This window comes from Macrobrachium rosenbergii, chromosome 48 (genome assembly GCF_040412425.1).
Source record: "Macrobrachium rosenbergii isolate ZJJX-2024 chromosome 48, ASM4041242v1, whole genome shotgun sequence".
NCBI lineage: Eukaryota > Metazoa > Arthropoda > Malacostraca > Decapoda > Palaemonidae > Macrobrachium > Macrobrachium rosenbergii.
The window spans coordinates 67,423,464-67,438,027 of NC_089788.1; the positions used below are offsets into that span (position 1 = coordinate 67,423,464).

General features: G+C 34.9%; 1 protein-coding gene across 10 annotated transcripts in view; it reads left to right on the forward strand.

Moving 5' to 3' along the window:
- Positions 1–14,564, forward strand: part of LOC136831491 (cell adhesion molecule Dscam2-like) — a 712,499-nt gene that overhangs the window by 669,231 nt on the left and 28,704 nt on the right. For 5 of the 10 annotated variants that reach the window (XR_010850906.1, XM_067092005.1, XM_067092006.1 and 2 more), the window contains 17 exons: positions 571–719; positions 1,052–1,198; positions 2,620–2,816; positions 2,964–3,070; positions 3,278–3,474; positions 3,642–3,785; positions 3,999–4,154; positions 4,800–5,011; positions 5,216–5,291; positions 6,289–6,433; positions 6,930–7,057; positions 7,321–7,438; positions 8,562–8,680; positions 8,798–8,992; positions 9,740–9,886; positions 10,039–10,188; positions 11,957–12,076. Coding sequence is in view for 9 of the 10 variants with exons in the window: in XM_067092005.1 (XP_066948106.1) it covers positions 571–719; positions 1,052–1,198; positions 2,620–2,816; positions 2,964–3,070; positions 3,278–3,474; positions 3,642–3,785; positions 3,999–4,154; positions 4,800–5,011; positions 5,216–5,291; positions 6,289–6,433; positions 6,930–7,057; positions 7,321–7,438; positions 8,562–8,680; positions 8,798–8,992; positions 9,740–9,886; positions 10,039–10,188; positions 11,957–12,076 (2,507 nt within the window). In the remaining variant the exon portion in view is untranslated. The remainder of the gene's footprint in view (positions 1–570; positions 720–1,051; positions 1,199–2,619; positions 2,817–2,963; positions 3,071–3,277; positions 3,475–3,641; positions 3,786–3,998; positions 4,155–4,799; positions 5,012–5,215; positions 5,292–6,288; positions 6,434–6,929; positions 7,058–7,320; positions 7,439–8,561; positions 8,681–8,797; positions 8,993–9,739; positions 9,887–10,038; positions 10,189–11,956; positions 12,077–14,564) is intronic. The other 5 variants (XM_067092009.1, XM_067092008.1, XM_067092012.1 and 2 more) reach the window with 3 other exon arrangements.

Genomic DNA, 14,564 nt, shown 5'->3' on the forward strand with positions numbered 1-14,564 from the left:
TCAAATAGATTGCAAAATGCCACACAATAGCTTGACACTAATTTAAATACATGACCCAGATAACTTTGTTTGATTAGCATTTTGTGTAGTTTTATTGATTATTGATACTGAGCACAGGGTATCTTAAGAATGATCAGCAGTATGCAGTGGCGTAACTAGCGTTAGTGGCGCCAGGGGCGGACTCTGAAAGTGCCGCGCCATTCCCTTGCTAAAAAGCACTAAAGTAGTGAAAATTAAACGCACATTTTAAGCCTTAACATCTCAATCATTTATTTCATTTCATAAAGCTAAAACAAATCGCTGTTAAGTGTTGCAATCAGACGAAATATGCTAGAAAGTCTAGAATTATGCCAGACCTGCTCAAAAGATGCCCAAGTGCCCACCCCAAAACCCCACGGCCTTCCCTTAGTTACGCCACTGTCTGTATGTTGGGACATGACAAGTCTTTTTAACACTAGTTAAGAAGGTGTTCTTTTATGCTTTAGGTACTTGGTAAGAAATAAGGTGTGCATTTCTTCATAACTTTGCTTTGATAAATCTCAGATTTAACTCCCATGATCATTATTTCAGGTATGAAGTTTCTGAAAGAGAAGTTGACACAGGACGTGTATCTGAATTAGTACTCCACACTACGCATGTTGGAGATTCAGGAACATATGTTTGCACTGCTACCAATGCACATGGATCACTCACAGCAGATTTTCATCTCCTAGTTCAAGGTTTCTGAACTCAATTGTATGAGAATTGTATATATAATGCAAGCCAACGTTCCTTATTATACAAACAACTGTTTAAATGTTTTGTCTTCTCAAGGTCCAGTTTGTGAAAGTAAAGAATACATCACAATACAATCATTAAAATGCTGAAATTTGACTCAGTATAGTTAAAGTGTACAGTATATTTATTAGATTAGTACTCTTATGAAGTACAGTATACTGAACTGTAAAACAATAATAATGTTCAAAGTTAAGTTTCCCCATCGTTTTAGCCAGAAACGGCTCTCATTGACTCAATATCTTGCATTTTCTCAGTGAAACCCATTCTTCTACAGATGTACCAGGTCCTCCATCAGGCGTTGGGGTTTCAGAAGAGAGTTCCCGCTATTTAACCTTGACTTGGACTCCTCCTGAGGATTCAAATGCTCCCATATCCGCCTATTTGGTCACCTTTACCTCTCAGGATACTCATCAGACATCAAGTTAGATATTTTGCATTCAGTAACATTTTTATATTATTTTATCTCTAACTTTTTATTTGTATTTTGCCAAGCTTTGTACCTCATGTCTCTCTTTTTCTAATTTTTACACAAAATGAGCACTGGACTTTTGGCAAGCTTATTTGGCCATTAGTTTTTACTTGTTTCACATGTTTATGCATTCGTTGTTTTCAGTGTCACACAACATTCCAAAATTAAGGTATTGTTAAAGCTTGCCATTTATAAGGAAATTTGTCACAAGAGGTTTCAGCTTCTGGTTGTGGGTTCACAGGATTCATTCTCATTGTACCTTATCATAATTATTCAATTTTTGCAGTGTTTTCAGTATTGGACTGAAGATAAAATCAGATATATAAACAGCTTGCAGCTTTGGAATACATTAGTCTTAATTTCCGTACCCTAAACTCATTAGGAGACTGATGTGCATGAAGTTGACTCGTTGCATTTTTACATAGTATTATTGAGATGTACTTGTATGAAAATGGTGCATTTTCATAAAACGTTATGAATGTTTTTACATATTAATTTGTATTCATACCAACTTTACTTTTTTCACATGTGGACATTCTTTTATTTGGAAATTTGCTGATCAAATCTTTTTCTGCAAGAACAAATAATAATAATAATAATAATAATAATAATAATAATAATAATAATAATAATAATAATAATAATAATAATAATAATACAGTAATAACAGTTTGAATTGTTCAGTTTGCATTAATGTTTTTCTTGGTAGGCTCGTTGTTAAGGGATTAGTCTTTTACCACTTGTTCCAGGTTTAATTGCTTGTCTTACACACCATTAGATTTACTTATTCAGTGGGTTGCATCTTGTCTTAGATAGCGCTCATTTTAATTTCAGGTGTCATATACTTAAAGGTTCATTGCCATTGCCTTGGAAATCCAGTAACAAATTGTATTCATTTTCATTTTTGCAAGAAAGTGCATAGAAAACCTTTATGTTTTTGTATTTCTTGAAGGAGATTAATAAAAGAATTCTCAGTTTTAAAAAGAATGCTTGAGATGACAGAAGTGCATTACATGACCACCATTGTTGGAAGAACTCCAAAGCATATTGTACATTTATTCAGAAATGTTTATTTCTCAGGGCTGTCCTCAAAATTAGATTGCTGTCATGTATCAGAATACTGGAACCATTATGTTGAAATGTTTTGTTGTTAATGGGATGATGCATGGCAAAGGTGAACTTTTCTAAATACCAATACATCAAGTACTGTATTCCTTAAAGACTAACTTTAAACAGTAAATATAGATCCTTCACCCTTCATTGGAGAAGCAGCATTGCATTGTCCTTCCATAATTCAAATCAGATTCAATGATAATCCTTTATTTCAGTATTGAAATTCTTAATATATATCTCCCTCTTGTTAATTTCATTAGACGGCTTGTTCGTTGGTCCACGGGAGGTCACGGTGGAAGGTGATCAAAGGAAAGTTAGAATTGATGGTCTTTTGCCAGCCACCACTTACATCTTCACCGTAGTAGCAGAAAATCGAGTTGGCCGTAGCCAGCCATCTTCACCATTGAGAATAACTACCCAAGAGGAGGCACCATCAGGTCATCCTCAAAACGTCAGGGTAAGACCAGTTTTACTTTAATTTCATTACTGTATAACAGTTCCTTTGTAAGTTTAGTTAATCATTTTCCATAAGTTAAGTGATATCTGCTGGTTCCCTTATCTATTTGTGATGACCTCTGAAATATTGTTATTTTTTATTTATCAGGTGGTGGCTGTATCCTCAACTGCCCTTCAAGTAACCTGGGAGCCACCTTTTGATAATCTTACCCATGGAACTATCTTAGGGTATTACCTGGGCTTTAAAGATGACAGGTAAGTTACGAGCATGCTCAGGTTCTGGAATACTGTTGAAATGATTGGTGCACTGTTTCAGAAGTAAAGAGCAAACATGTGAGATGATGTGTTTGTTGCAAAAATTCCGCAAGAGAGACATAAGAGATTGGTTTCTGGCTTTATCCTATAAAGCAGCGTAGTTATTAGCCAAAATTCCATCTTTGATTTATTAATTAAAGATTATAGTTTCATTATGTCTTACAGTGAAAGTGAAGGTGGTGCGTACAACTTCACAACTGTGGGAGTTGATGGTGCAGGTGCTACTACAGCAACACTCGCAGGACTGCGTCCTCATGCTCATTATTCAGTGGTTCTTCAAGCGTTTAATTCTAGAGGTGCTGGACCAACTTCACCTCCAGCTATTGCCACAACCCTTGAGGACAGTAAGTGTACCTTTTTCTAACAAATTAGAACTCTATATAGATGCAGTACTAAGAAAAAATTTGGTAAACGTTTTTCCACTGTATTTGGTCACTACTATTTAGTTTTGATTTGCTTCCCTTCCAGAGAAGACAGTACTTAAGACATATTTTTTTTTTTCATTTTACAGAGCCAAGTGCACCACCAGGTCATGTTACATGTGAAGCTGTGACAGCGAGAAGCTTAGTAGTTACCTGGAAACCACCACCAACACGTCATATCAATGGTGTCATCACAAATTACCGAGTCACCTATTCTGTTTCCAGTAGTCATGGTAAGGCATGGTTAAGAAATACACCATAAATATTTTAAACCCTTAGCTTTCCTTTTTCTGCATTTGAGACTAATTCTGAGCTTTGGTAATTTTTACCTCTTTTGACAGGAAAGGGCAAACTAAGAAACATTTAAACCATTTTCAGTGATCTGTTGTAATGAGAGCTTGAGGTTGAAAGTTTTTGATAAATTCACTTGCCGGTTTCTGTTTTAGCTGGAGGTAGAAGTGGGAGTATGGTTTCTGAAGGACTTCGGGCAACATTAACAGCACTCCTGCCCTGGACAAATTACAGTGTGACCGTTGCTGCCTCCACCAGGGCAGGAGAGGGAGTTTCATCCCTCCCTCTCATTTGTACTACCAACCAGGATGGTAGGTGTTTTGCACATTTATCATATAAGAAAACAGAATTAGTCATTCTTTCTTTTACTATATACAATCATTCAGCTGTAATTTAATGGTATATTCATACTGTAAAGGAGCTGTTTTATTAAATGCACAGAACTTAAATTAATTGTGTTATACATACTACCAGTGCCTTAAATTTTTTGTTGAATTTTAGTGTAATTTTAACTGTCAGCCACATGATTTTGATTTTGTAATTTCTTTTACAGAAGGCTAAAATACAGTATCTTAGAAGCTCAAAGAAGTATCTTTTGAATGAAGACTAAGCCATTTGTCAGTTAGTGAATACATTAATTATAATTTAAATAGTCAATATGAAATTTCATTTATTCTTAGAGTGTTGCCATGGTAGTGTATTATTTAAATTCATTAGGTTTTTATATCCTGATTATGAAGCTCTGACAGCATATGTAAGAATATACAACTTCCTTTTCTCTTAGTTGTTGCAATAATGGCAAAGAAGGAATTATACTGTAATTGATGTAGATTATAAACATATTTAAGAATATCATACATCATTCTTCTCTAAAGCAACAAACTCTAAATATGTTCGTTAACAATAGAAGTTGGATTCCAAAGCAATTTTCAGTTTTGTTGCTGACTCTTTTTCAGTGCCAGAAGCTCCAGCCAGAGTCAAAGCAGTGGTGTCAGGCCCAAGAGCTGCTGTAGTTGCATGGTCACCTCCAATTAATCCTCACGGACGAATAACTCGCTATTCAGTTCATTGGTCCTCAGCAGGTGGTAGAGGTCCTCCCCACACCCGCCATGTTGGAGCACATTTTACTCATCTAACTTTACATGATCTTCCACACACAACACATCAGGTGATACTGCTTTTCCTGAAATGAAGCTGTGCTGTATTACATATTGTTAAGGGTTTCTTGAAAGTAATCATGTGCTGTACACTGTAACATATTTGTAGTATTTACCTGGTAGTGTTTAGAATATTTTTTGTACAAATTCATTATATAAAAAGCAAACAAATAAGTGATTTTCTGTAAATATTCATCTAAGGCATTTCTAAACAGGTTTGGGTAACGGCTTCAACAAGGGTCGGAGAAGGTCCTTCAAGCAGTGTAGCTACAGTGAAACCTTCACATACAGGTATGTTTAAAAATTATTAGTCTCTACATAATGAAGGCATTCTGATAACCTAACTGTACTTTTAAGAAATTTTATGCTTTTATGTAGTTGAAATCTCTTGCAACTACAGTACATCATGCCCTGCCTATGTAGCAATCTTTCAAATATACAACATACCTTGTTTACGTTAGCAATAATGTACAATTTTATTTCTTGTACATTCAGGACATTTTTTTTTTATTACAAAACTAATGGTTAATCAGTATCGCAGAATTTCTTTTCCCTAAAACGAGAAAGTTAAGAGACATGCCGTCTACTTTTTATACATTTGCTATGGCTATAGGTGACCTGGTATAGAAAGTTGATTCCAAGAGTGCTTGTTTCACACCTGCGTGTGGGAGTGTTACTAATGTACGTTATCTCCTGCATGGAAGTCCATTCTTATCCCAAACTATATCTGTCATAACACAGTACCGCCTTCGGTTTAGTATTTTCATAATTCCTATCTATACCTTGTCTTAACAAATACCTTCTACTGTTGATTCATAAATATCTGTACTGCATATTTACTATACACTGTATTTTCTTTTTAGCAAGTTATCTTATCATCGCGAAAGTTCAGTTAATTTTATATAGGTTTTAGTCTAGAAATTGGCATTAAATTTCAGATGAGACTGGATTTTTCTTGGAGGCCTGATCAGATTTTACCCCTCGTTATGCTGAAACCCAGATTAAGGATATTAATTTGCCTCAGCATTCTGTTCAGGTTGAATAAAATATCTAAGTAATGTTTTTCAATAAAATAATTGGAACTTACGATGGATCTGTTGGTGAAAGCTGTTTATAACCTCATGTATTGAGATTACAATGCATGCCATATTGTTATAGTCAAGTCAAAAGATTTTATGCTACTTGTAATTTATTTTACTCTTTTGATACAGTGTGTGTCTTGTGTTTTTTTTATGTAAAATTGTACGTATTTCATACTATATATATTAATATCGAAATTTTCTTACAGTTGGTGCTGGCATTTGGGCTGTTGGAGGAAATTTAACTGCTGCTTGGAAAGAAGATGTGAGTTTGCCTTGTGGGGCTGTAGGTGTACCAGAGCCAACACTTACCTGGACGCACGAAGGTAAACACATTCCACAGTCACACAACAGGTAAGACTATTCAGTTTTGGTACTAGTTTTATGTTAATCATTTGTGTCATTGTCTGATGTCTGTCAAATGATATATTGATTTTTTTCATCATTTGATTTTTCCATTTTCTTTTATCTTACAAAAATCAAAAAAATGTGTGGCATCTTATATTATATGTATTTTATAAAATTTCTGTTGTACAATGAAAATAAGATTTACATACAGTATGTTGTCGGAGATTATTATGAATAAGTTACGTGCATTACTAAAATTAACAAAAATTAGCATAGAAATTTCATTAGAAATCTAGACTAATACTGTATTGCATTTAATTTTGCACAGTACTCCGGCAATTCTTAAAGAGAGGTCTTTTTACAGTTCAGCTTGATTGCATGAAAGTATTCCTGCTGCCACGCAGAGGGCTTTGTAAATATCTTAAAATAAAAATAAGTGTGATAGTTTTGTATTTGTATTCTTTGAGGATAAGCATTCACTGCACTGTATTTAACATTTCAGATTTACAGTGCAGCCAGATGGTACCCTTACTCTTGCTGACATTCAGAGGCGTGACAGTGGCGTTTATATGTGCACTGCAACCAACCATCATGGCTCTGATAAAGTTGCATATAATCTTACAGTATTAGGTTTGTAAATTTTATTTTGATGAATTGGTGGTAACTTTAATTATCTTAATTAGCTTTCCCAATGATGTGTAATTGCTCTGTGAGCTTTTGTTATGTGATTACTTTTTATATGAAATATATCTCTCTCTCTATATCTATATCTCTCTCTATCTCTCTCTCTCTCTCTCTCTCTCTCTCTCTCTCTCTCTCTCTCTCTCTCTCTCTCTCTCTCTCTCAGTTTGTTAGATATTATTCTAACCTCTTTGTATTTCAATGTTCAACAGTGCCACCTTCAGCACCATCACTGCATGTCACTGAGACTACAGCTTCATCAATCAGGGTGCAGTGGAGTGTAGAAGATACAGGTGGTGCACCACTTCAGGGAGCAACACTTCATTACAGGTAGGAACTTACAGAAGCTCCAGGCTGTTCCAGAAGCAAGAGTCTGTGCTGGCAAAAGGCCAGCTTAATCTCCAGCAGAAACAAATTTGCAAAAGCATTTGATATTACTACAGCAGGGTACTTCTATAACCTCATGTGACTAAGAAACAGATGAAATTAAATACTGTATAGTTATACAATCAATATACAGTATAGTATTATTAGTAAACAACACAAACTAGTGAAGTTTCTTATTATTATTATTATTATTATTATTATTATTATTATTATTATTATTATTATTATTATTATTATTATTATTACTATTGTTGTTGTTGTTGTTGCTGTTGTTAAGTTTTTCCAATGTAAACAAAACTCTACTAGTATATTCTCCATGACAAGCTAATTGTTTGATCTCTGTAACATTGATTTCTATAAAATTTTAAAGGTCATGGGTCAATTTTAGTGGAAAATTTTAGAAACTAGATGTATGAACAACAGTTAAAGTGTAAATGTCAGATCTTTTTTATGCCATTATGTACACTACCATACACTATCAAATTGCATCTTGATGGGCCTTGCTGTACCTTTGTCAAAATTGACAGGACTGTTGATATGCAACAGATTAGTTGCGTTGTTCCCATAAAACCCTTACACTGAAAGTGATGAAAAAAAGTAGTTTTTTATGCAAATGTTTTGCAAGATACTGTGTTGATTTTCACTTTAAAATTACTACAGCTTCCACATATATTTAATTGCTTGGTACAGAGTATTATGTTGTCCAAAAAATGTGGTGTGTGTGTGTATATTGACCAACAGTATGTAAAAGTTCTGCTGGAGATATTTGATCTACACGTTGCATTGAAAGAGTGTTATGTACATGTAATGTATATTCAAGGAAACAGATTGATTTTCAAAGAACTTTTTATTTTTTAGGAATATAAATGTATTACTGTACATATGTTTTGAGAATTTTCTTGCCATCAGATATTTTTTATCATTGTTTGTACATGACTTGGGGTTTATTATTACTTACTGTATTGTTTTCTTTTCTTTTTAAGGTGTTTTTAAGCAATAGGTTTTCTTTTTCATCCCAAAATTGTGGTAAAACACCTTATTAATAAATTAGTGTTTTCTTCAACAGATCAGTAGGAGGAGAGTGGCTAACAGCAGAAGTAGAGGGCCTTCAGAGAGCTTACACTGCTACTGGGTTAAAATGTGGAACACTCCATCATTTCTATCTAACAGCAAGAAATTACATTGGTGAGCAATTTAAATTCTTCATATTATAAATCATAAGTTTTTAAACTGTGAAGATTGGTAATCACATGGAAGGTTATTGAACCTTTCAAATTTTTAAAACCTTATCAATTTTAACAGGTACTAGCTCAGCATCCACAACTGTTGGAGCAAGAACCAAAGGTCGTGCTCCAGAGCCTCCACCCCAGTTCCAGTTTGTTACGACAAATAGTTCTCAGGCAACTTTGTATTTAGCACAGTGGGGTGATGGGGGTTGCCCTATTACTCACTTTGCTGTGCAGTATCGGAAGGATGGTACTCAGCACTGGACCACAGGTACAGTAACATTAAATTTTTCGTAAGGGACTGGCAGTTCTTTTACCTGCCTTATGTTTACACAGTCTATACAGTACTTTGTCAAGTTTCCTCTCGTCATTGGTTCTTTTTGAAAGTAACATTGCTTAAAAATAACTGTAGCTTCAAGCCATTTAGAGAAACTGAAGCATGAAAAAGATGCTAGAATGATTAAAGGGATTTGATACCCAGACAGGGAAATAAACATCATCATTGTAGAGGTGCATAGTAAAATTGTATACTCTCTCTCTCTCTCTCTCTCTCTCTCTCTCTCTCTCTCTCTCTCTCTCTCTCTCTCTCTCTCTCTCTCTCTCTCTCTCTCTCTCTCTCTCTCATTTGTACAGATCATAAAGGTTGGACCTTTTATCAGATTACATAAAGAAAATCATGAATAATTGATACTGATACTCTGTAATAAGAAATAATTTTTTCAAGTATATTGCAAGGGTATGTGCAGTACTATTGATATTAGAGATATAATGAATATGGAAGATGTTTGTGCCTTCAGGATATTCATGCCATGATGCTTGTAGATTGTAGTGCTTACTGTTAGTTCATTCAAGATTTTTGGTTCTGTATTATAGATAATTACAATAAGGATTATGTAGTGGCATTCATGTCTCAATCTTAGCTTGCATGAACTCTGAACATGTTGATTCCAGATACTGTAACAGAATTCTAGACGCATGCTTATATTCTGTATGAATAATTTATTTTATTCCTGTTCAGTTGGGAGTGAGATACCACCGAGTCGAACCTTTGCCGTAACAGGCCTGGAAGCTCGAGGCCAGTATCAGCTGAGAGTCACTGCTCATAATTCCGCAGGCAGTACACCATTTCAGTATTTAGTCACTACTCCAGGGAGGAGTGGAACAGGTAAGATTTTTTTCCTAACATTGCATTGAGAAGCAGAGCTTGACATTAGATAAAAGAAAAAGTTGACATACACTTTGTAGAAGTAAAGGAAAGCTTACACCTTAATACTGTACAGCAACTTGAATTTTAATACTGAATTCTCTTTGGTACAGGCTCTAGTATTACTGTAAATGAAGGAGTCTGGGGTAGTGCTACATCAACATCACCAGTGTGGCGTGATCCAAGGGTCTTGGTACCTGCTGCAGTATCTGCTATGGCACTCTTACTTACTATAACTACTGTTTGTGTTTGTCTTAGGAAACGTAAGTACCGCAGTTAACTTTGTAAATTCTAAAGCAATATTATATTCCTTTATCCAAATTTATTTTTATTATTGCTTTATTATTGAATATTTATGTGTATATTATACATTCCCGTGGTAAATTTTAAATACTTTCATATTCATTACATTATTCTATTGAAAATCATATTGCCAGATATATATCTCTAGCTGAATCACAAATTAAGACTTGAATTGTATTTAGATAAAAAAAAAAATACTGCACATGTTAATATTTTGCTGATGTTCTCAGAATTGCAGTAACAGATTTAATTAAAAACTCCTATCAGTCCTAATTACAATGATGCTGTTCTGTTTCCCGAAAGCTAAAGAAGAGAGACATTTTTAGCCAGTTTAAATAAAGTGGTAACAGAGGCTGCATCTGTTCTGTCAACAGTTAAATGCAAAAAATATTGAGAATGAGCAAACATACAGGGTTAAATTATAAAATTAAAATAACCTTTGATTTCTATGAAACTTAAGTAATAAATGCTAAATGAACTGGCATGTGTCTCCCTAAAATACATGTTGCTTGTACCGATTTTAAAATTTTCCCCTCCATAGCAAGGTGTAGTCGCTGGATTTCTATCATTTACCTTCATTTTCTTGTTCATTTCTTTATTTATCTGAGTGATATTTGGAAATGGTGTTTTTACCAATAAATTTTTTAAAAATCATCATCGAAGGCCAGTCATGTTCCTCCTTAGCTCTTTGCTATTTACTGTTAAGGTAAGAACTCAACAAATTTTGCTTTTCCACTGCAAGGCTTTTTAAAGCCCTCAGTTTAGAATATTACTGATGCCATTGCTCTTGATGATGATGTATCACAGAATTTTATATGTTTGTGGCTTCCCACAAATCTAAAGATGTTATTATTGCATATGTGTTCCTTTATAAAGCAGTTACTGTTACTTACTGCTTTCAGCGATACCTAGTCCACATACAAATGCAACTATCCATTCCAACCTTCCACCTTTATGTCCAGTATTCTTGTTTCTCTGGCATGTCCATCTTGTTCTCGAGATGACTGTTAAGATTTGTTTTTGTCTTGTATAAATAACCATCTACACACCAATTAATGTGTAAATATAATGCTCCTATAAAATGATCATTGTTTTTATCAAAAGCAACACACTAGGCAATAAAAGGCACTCACCTAGGTGTTCAGAAAAATTCTTAAAAAATTGGAAGTTTGTGTGTACGTACAGTGTGTGTGTCAGGTTCTCCATGTAAAAAGAGAGAAAGTAGATCAAGTGATCATTTACTCTTGTCTTTTTACCTAAACACTTTGCAGCTAGTTAAATGCAGACATAGCTGTATACCAGTCAACTATTTTGAAGGGTGTATTAGCATTAATTACTATATACTGTATCCTCTGCATGGGGCACATCAACACAGAATCTTCAAATCTTCCCCTTTCTTTTCTCTATGTAGCATGGTCAAGGAGTCTTTCCTAGTTGCCACACAATCATTTGATTCAGTGGCAGTGTGACTTGTATTTCTTCTGTCTTATCTCCTTATAGGTAAATTTTCAATCACTTTGGTCCTGTTTGCCCACTACATGTGTTGAACTAAATTGTTCATGATGACATCCTGGAGTGTACCCTCAACTTAGAACATGTACTGGGTCTTAGATGTCCATGCAGCCTTCACCCTGAAGTCAGCAGCTTAGTACTGCCTTGGATTTCTGGTTTTGTCCTGAGATGTTGTCTGCCCTCCACTGCCTTAATGATATTTCCTTCTATCCATAGGAACTTACTGGAGAATGTTTTCTTCTTGGACTTCACACATGTCATTGAGCTCTCCCAGGACTAAAAACCTAGATTTCATCCTCGGACCCCTCGGGAGATCTTTGTTTCCAGATGCAGCAGGTATATCAGGCACATGAGTAAACTGTTGTTTGCAGTGACCATTTCAGATCTCTCATCAACTTGAAATGGAATGATAGACATGTCTTTAATGTGACCATTATTCACTCTGTTCTTATGGCTGTTTGATGTAATGTCTACCATTTTGCTCACAGTCATTCAGTGAGTGCACACTTGTCTCACTGACTTCAACAACACAAGGACATTTATCTTGTTGGGTGCACATCCTCTTCACTACCAGTTCTATCATTTTGTACACTCACTCAGTGCACTTAGTCCCCCTCTCACCCCCTGCACTTTTGATTTACCTCTAGACAGGTGTAACAGAGTAGAGTTGGTTGATGTTTCTAAAGCACCATCAGCTTTGTCAATGTTATTGCAGAAGGCACTCTATGAACCTCGACTACTATAAATCTCTTTTTGCCTGCCAACAAGGTTTACTTTTTATTTTACAGTCTGTTGAGTTCTGGTGTGCTATAAGTACTTATTCCTCTTGTTTGGTCTTTTATAACAAAATTGTTGTGCTTAAAATCTATCATATGCCAAGGGAGACTACTGAGACAGGGCCACATGAGGGTCACTGGAGAGCCCTTAGCCCCAAAATCATTTTGAAGAGGTACTTGATGTCCCTGTAAGAAGACATCATGGTTGTATCCAAACCCAGAATTCATTCTACTTTAAATGCAGACATCAGCATGGTATCAGTAAATGTGTCAGGTAATGCCAGGTTAAATACCCATTAAAAACATTCACACTTCATTGTTAGTATTAGTATTTTCTTTTCACTTTCAGTATTACTATTTAACTATTTTGCATATATTAATAAGTGTTATTACACATTTCTGCTAGATATTTTTATTTTTCATTGATGAACAATCATTAAATAATGTTTGTATATGTTATTGTATATAATGACTGTCTAGAATAGCACATGCATTCCACACTGTGATAAATTATCAACATATATGAACTTAAAATAAAATAATAGGTACACAATAAAGTACAGGTACTTTGTCCATAAAGCAGCATGGTTCCACCTCGTTGCCTTATAAGACAAAAAGTGATTACATAATAACTTTACTGAAGTCACTACAGTATTGTGAAGTACGTAGTAGTAAGAGGACATCTTTAATGGGCTCCATACAGTGGTGTGGACCTTATGATTATGGGGTACAGGCAATCTCCAGGTTACATCGTGGGTTCCATTCCTGAAGTGCCTTGTAAGACGGAAAACAACCCAAGCTGGAGCACCGTTTTAAAAAATTGCTAAAAATGAGAAATAAGGTGACGAAAGCCTTACCTTTAATCCTTTGGTTGCCCCAATTGATTTACCTTGCTTCTGGTGAGGTGTGCATCCATGATCTTGTAGAATTTCCTCCAAAAATGTACAAATATTCTTCCATCACTTACATCACGCCATAATACTGACTGAAACCTCGGAACATGCACTGTAACCCGGAACAAATTTTTTTATGAATATACAGTATTTGGAAAGCACTGTACGCTCGGAACGACGTAAGTTGAGACCGATGCAACCAAAGGACAGGACTGCCTAATTGTTTTGTGATGAGCAAATATAAAGGAAAAAATAGATTTTAAATCAGGTGAGATGGAGAAATACAGGAATAAGTGAGAAGAGAGACTAGCAAAGAATGGGGTAATCACTCTTGTTATAATAAGTTGTTCTCTATAAACATTGCTCTTCCTTATATGAACAGAACTTAATTGGACGCTGCGTAAAAGACAAAATCACCTGATCATTTTGCCATTGAAAAGGCAAAATCGCCCTCTAATCATTTAAAAACAAAAATAATATAAACTTAAGTGAAAGGTTAATGATAGTTTAATAATTGTATAGCACTGACCATATGGTCTTTTTGATACCCAATATACATACAGAATATTACCAGGCACTAAAATATTCTTGTAATTAGACACTTCCTTTACTGTTACATTGACAGTTGTATGTGGGAAATTATCCTCCCCAGGTTATAAATGGTAAATATTGTAGTACTGTACTTGTGTCTTTCAAATGTTTTCCCATTTCCTCTGTTTTGTTATTTTTTCTATGTAATAACTTCCCCAAAAAAGAGAAACTATTTCCTCTCTGGCTAAAGTCATCCACTTCATTATTGTTTTAGACTATTTCTTGTCTGGATCACAAATGAAAATTTAATAATAAAAGCTTAAGACTAGATACACTGAGGAAGTTACAGTGAAAGTACAGGTGGGATGTGTAAAAAAGATCCTATCAGGTAGTATCATAGGGAGGTAGGTAAACAGAACCTACCTACCATCTAAGTATTTTGGGTTGTAATGAAAACAAAACAAAACAAAATCACTTAACAAACAAATGTCAGTAGAGTTGGCAGCTAAGCCAAACTGGAGATGATGCATAAATGAAATAGCTGCCAAACTGGAGATGATGCATAAATGAAATAATTTATGAAAGCAACTAGTAGCTAAACCTAAAAGCCTAACTGGTGATGAC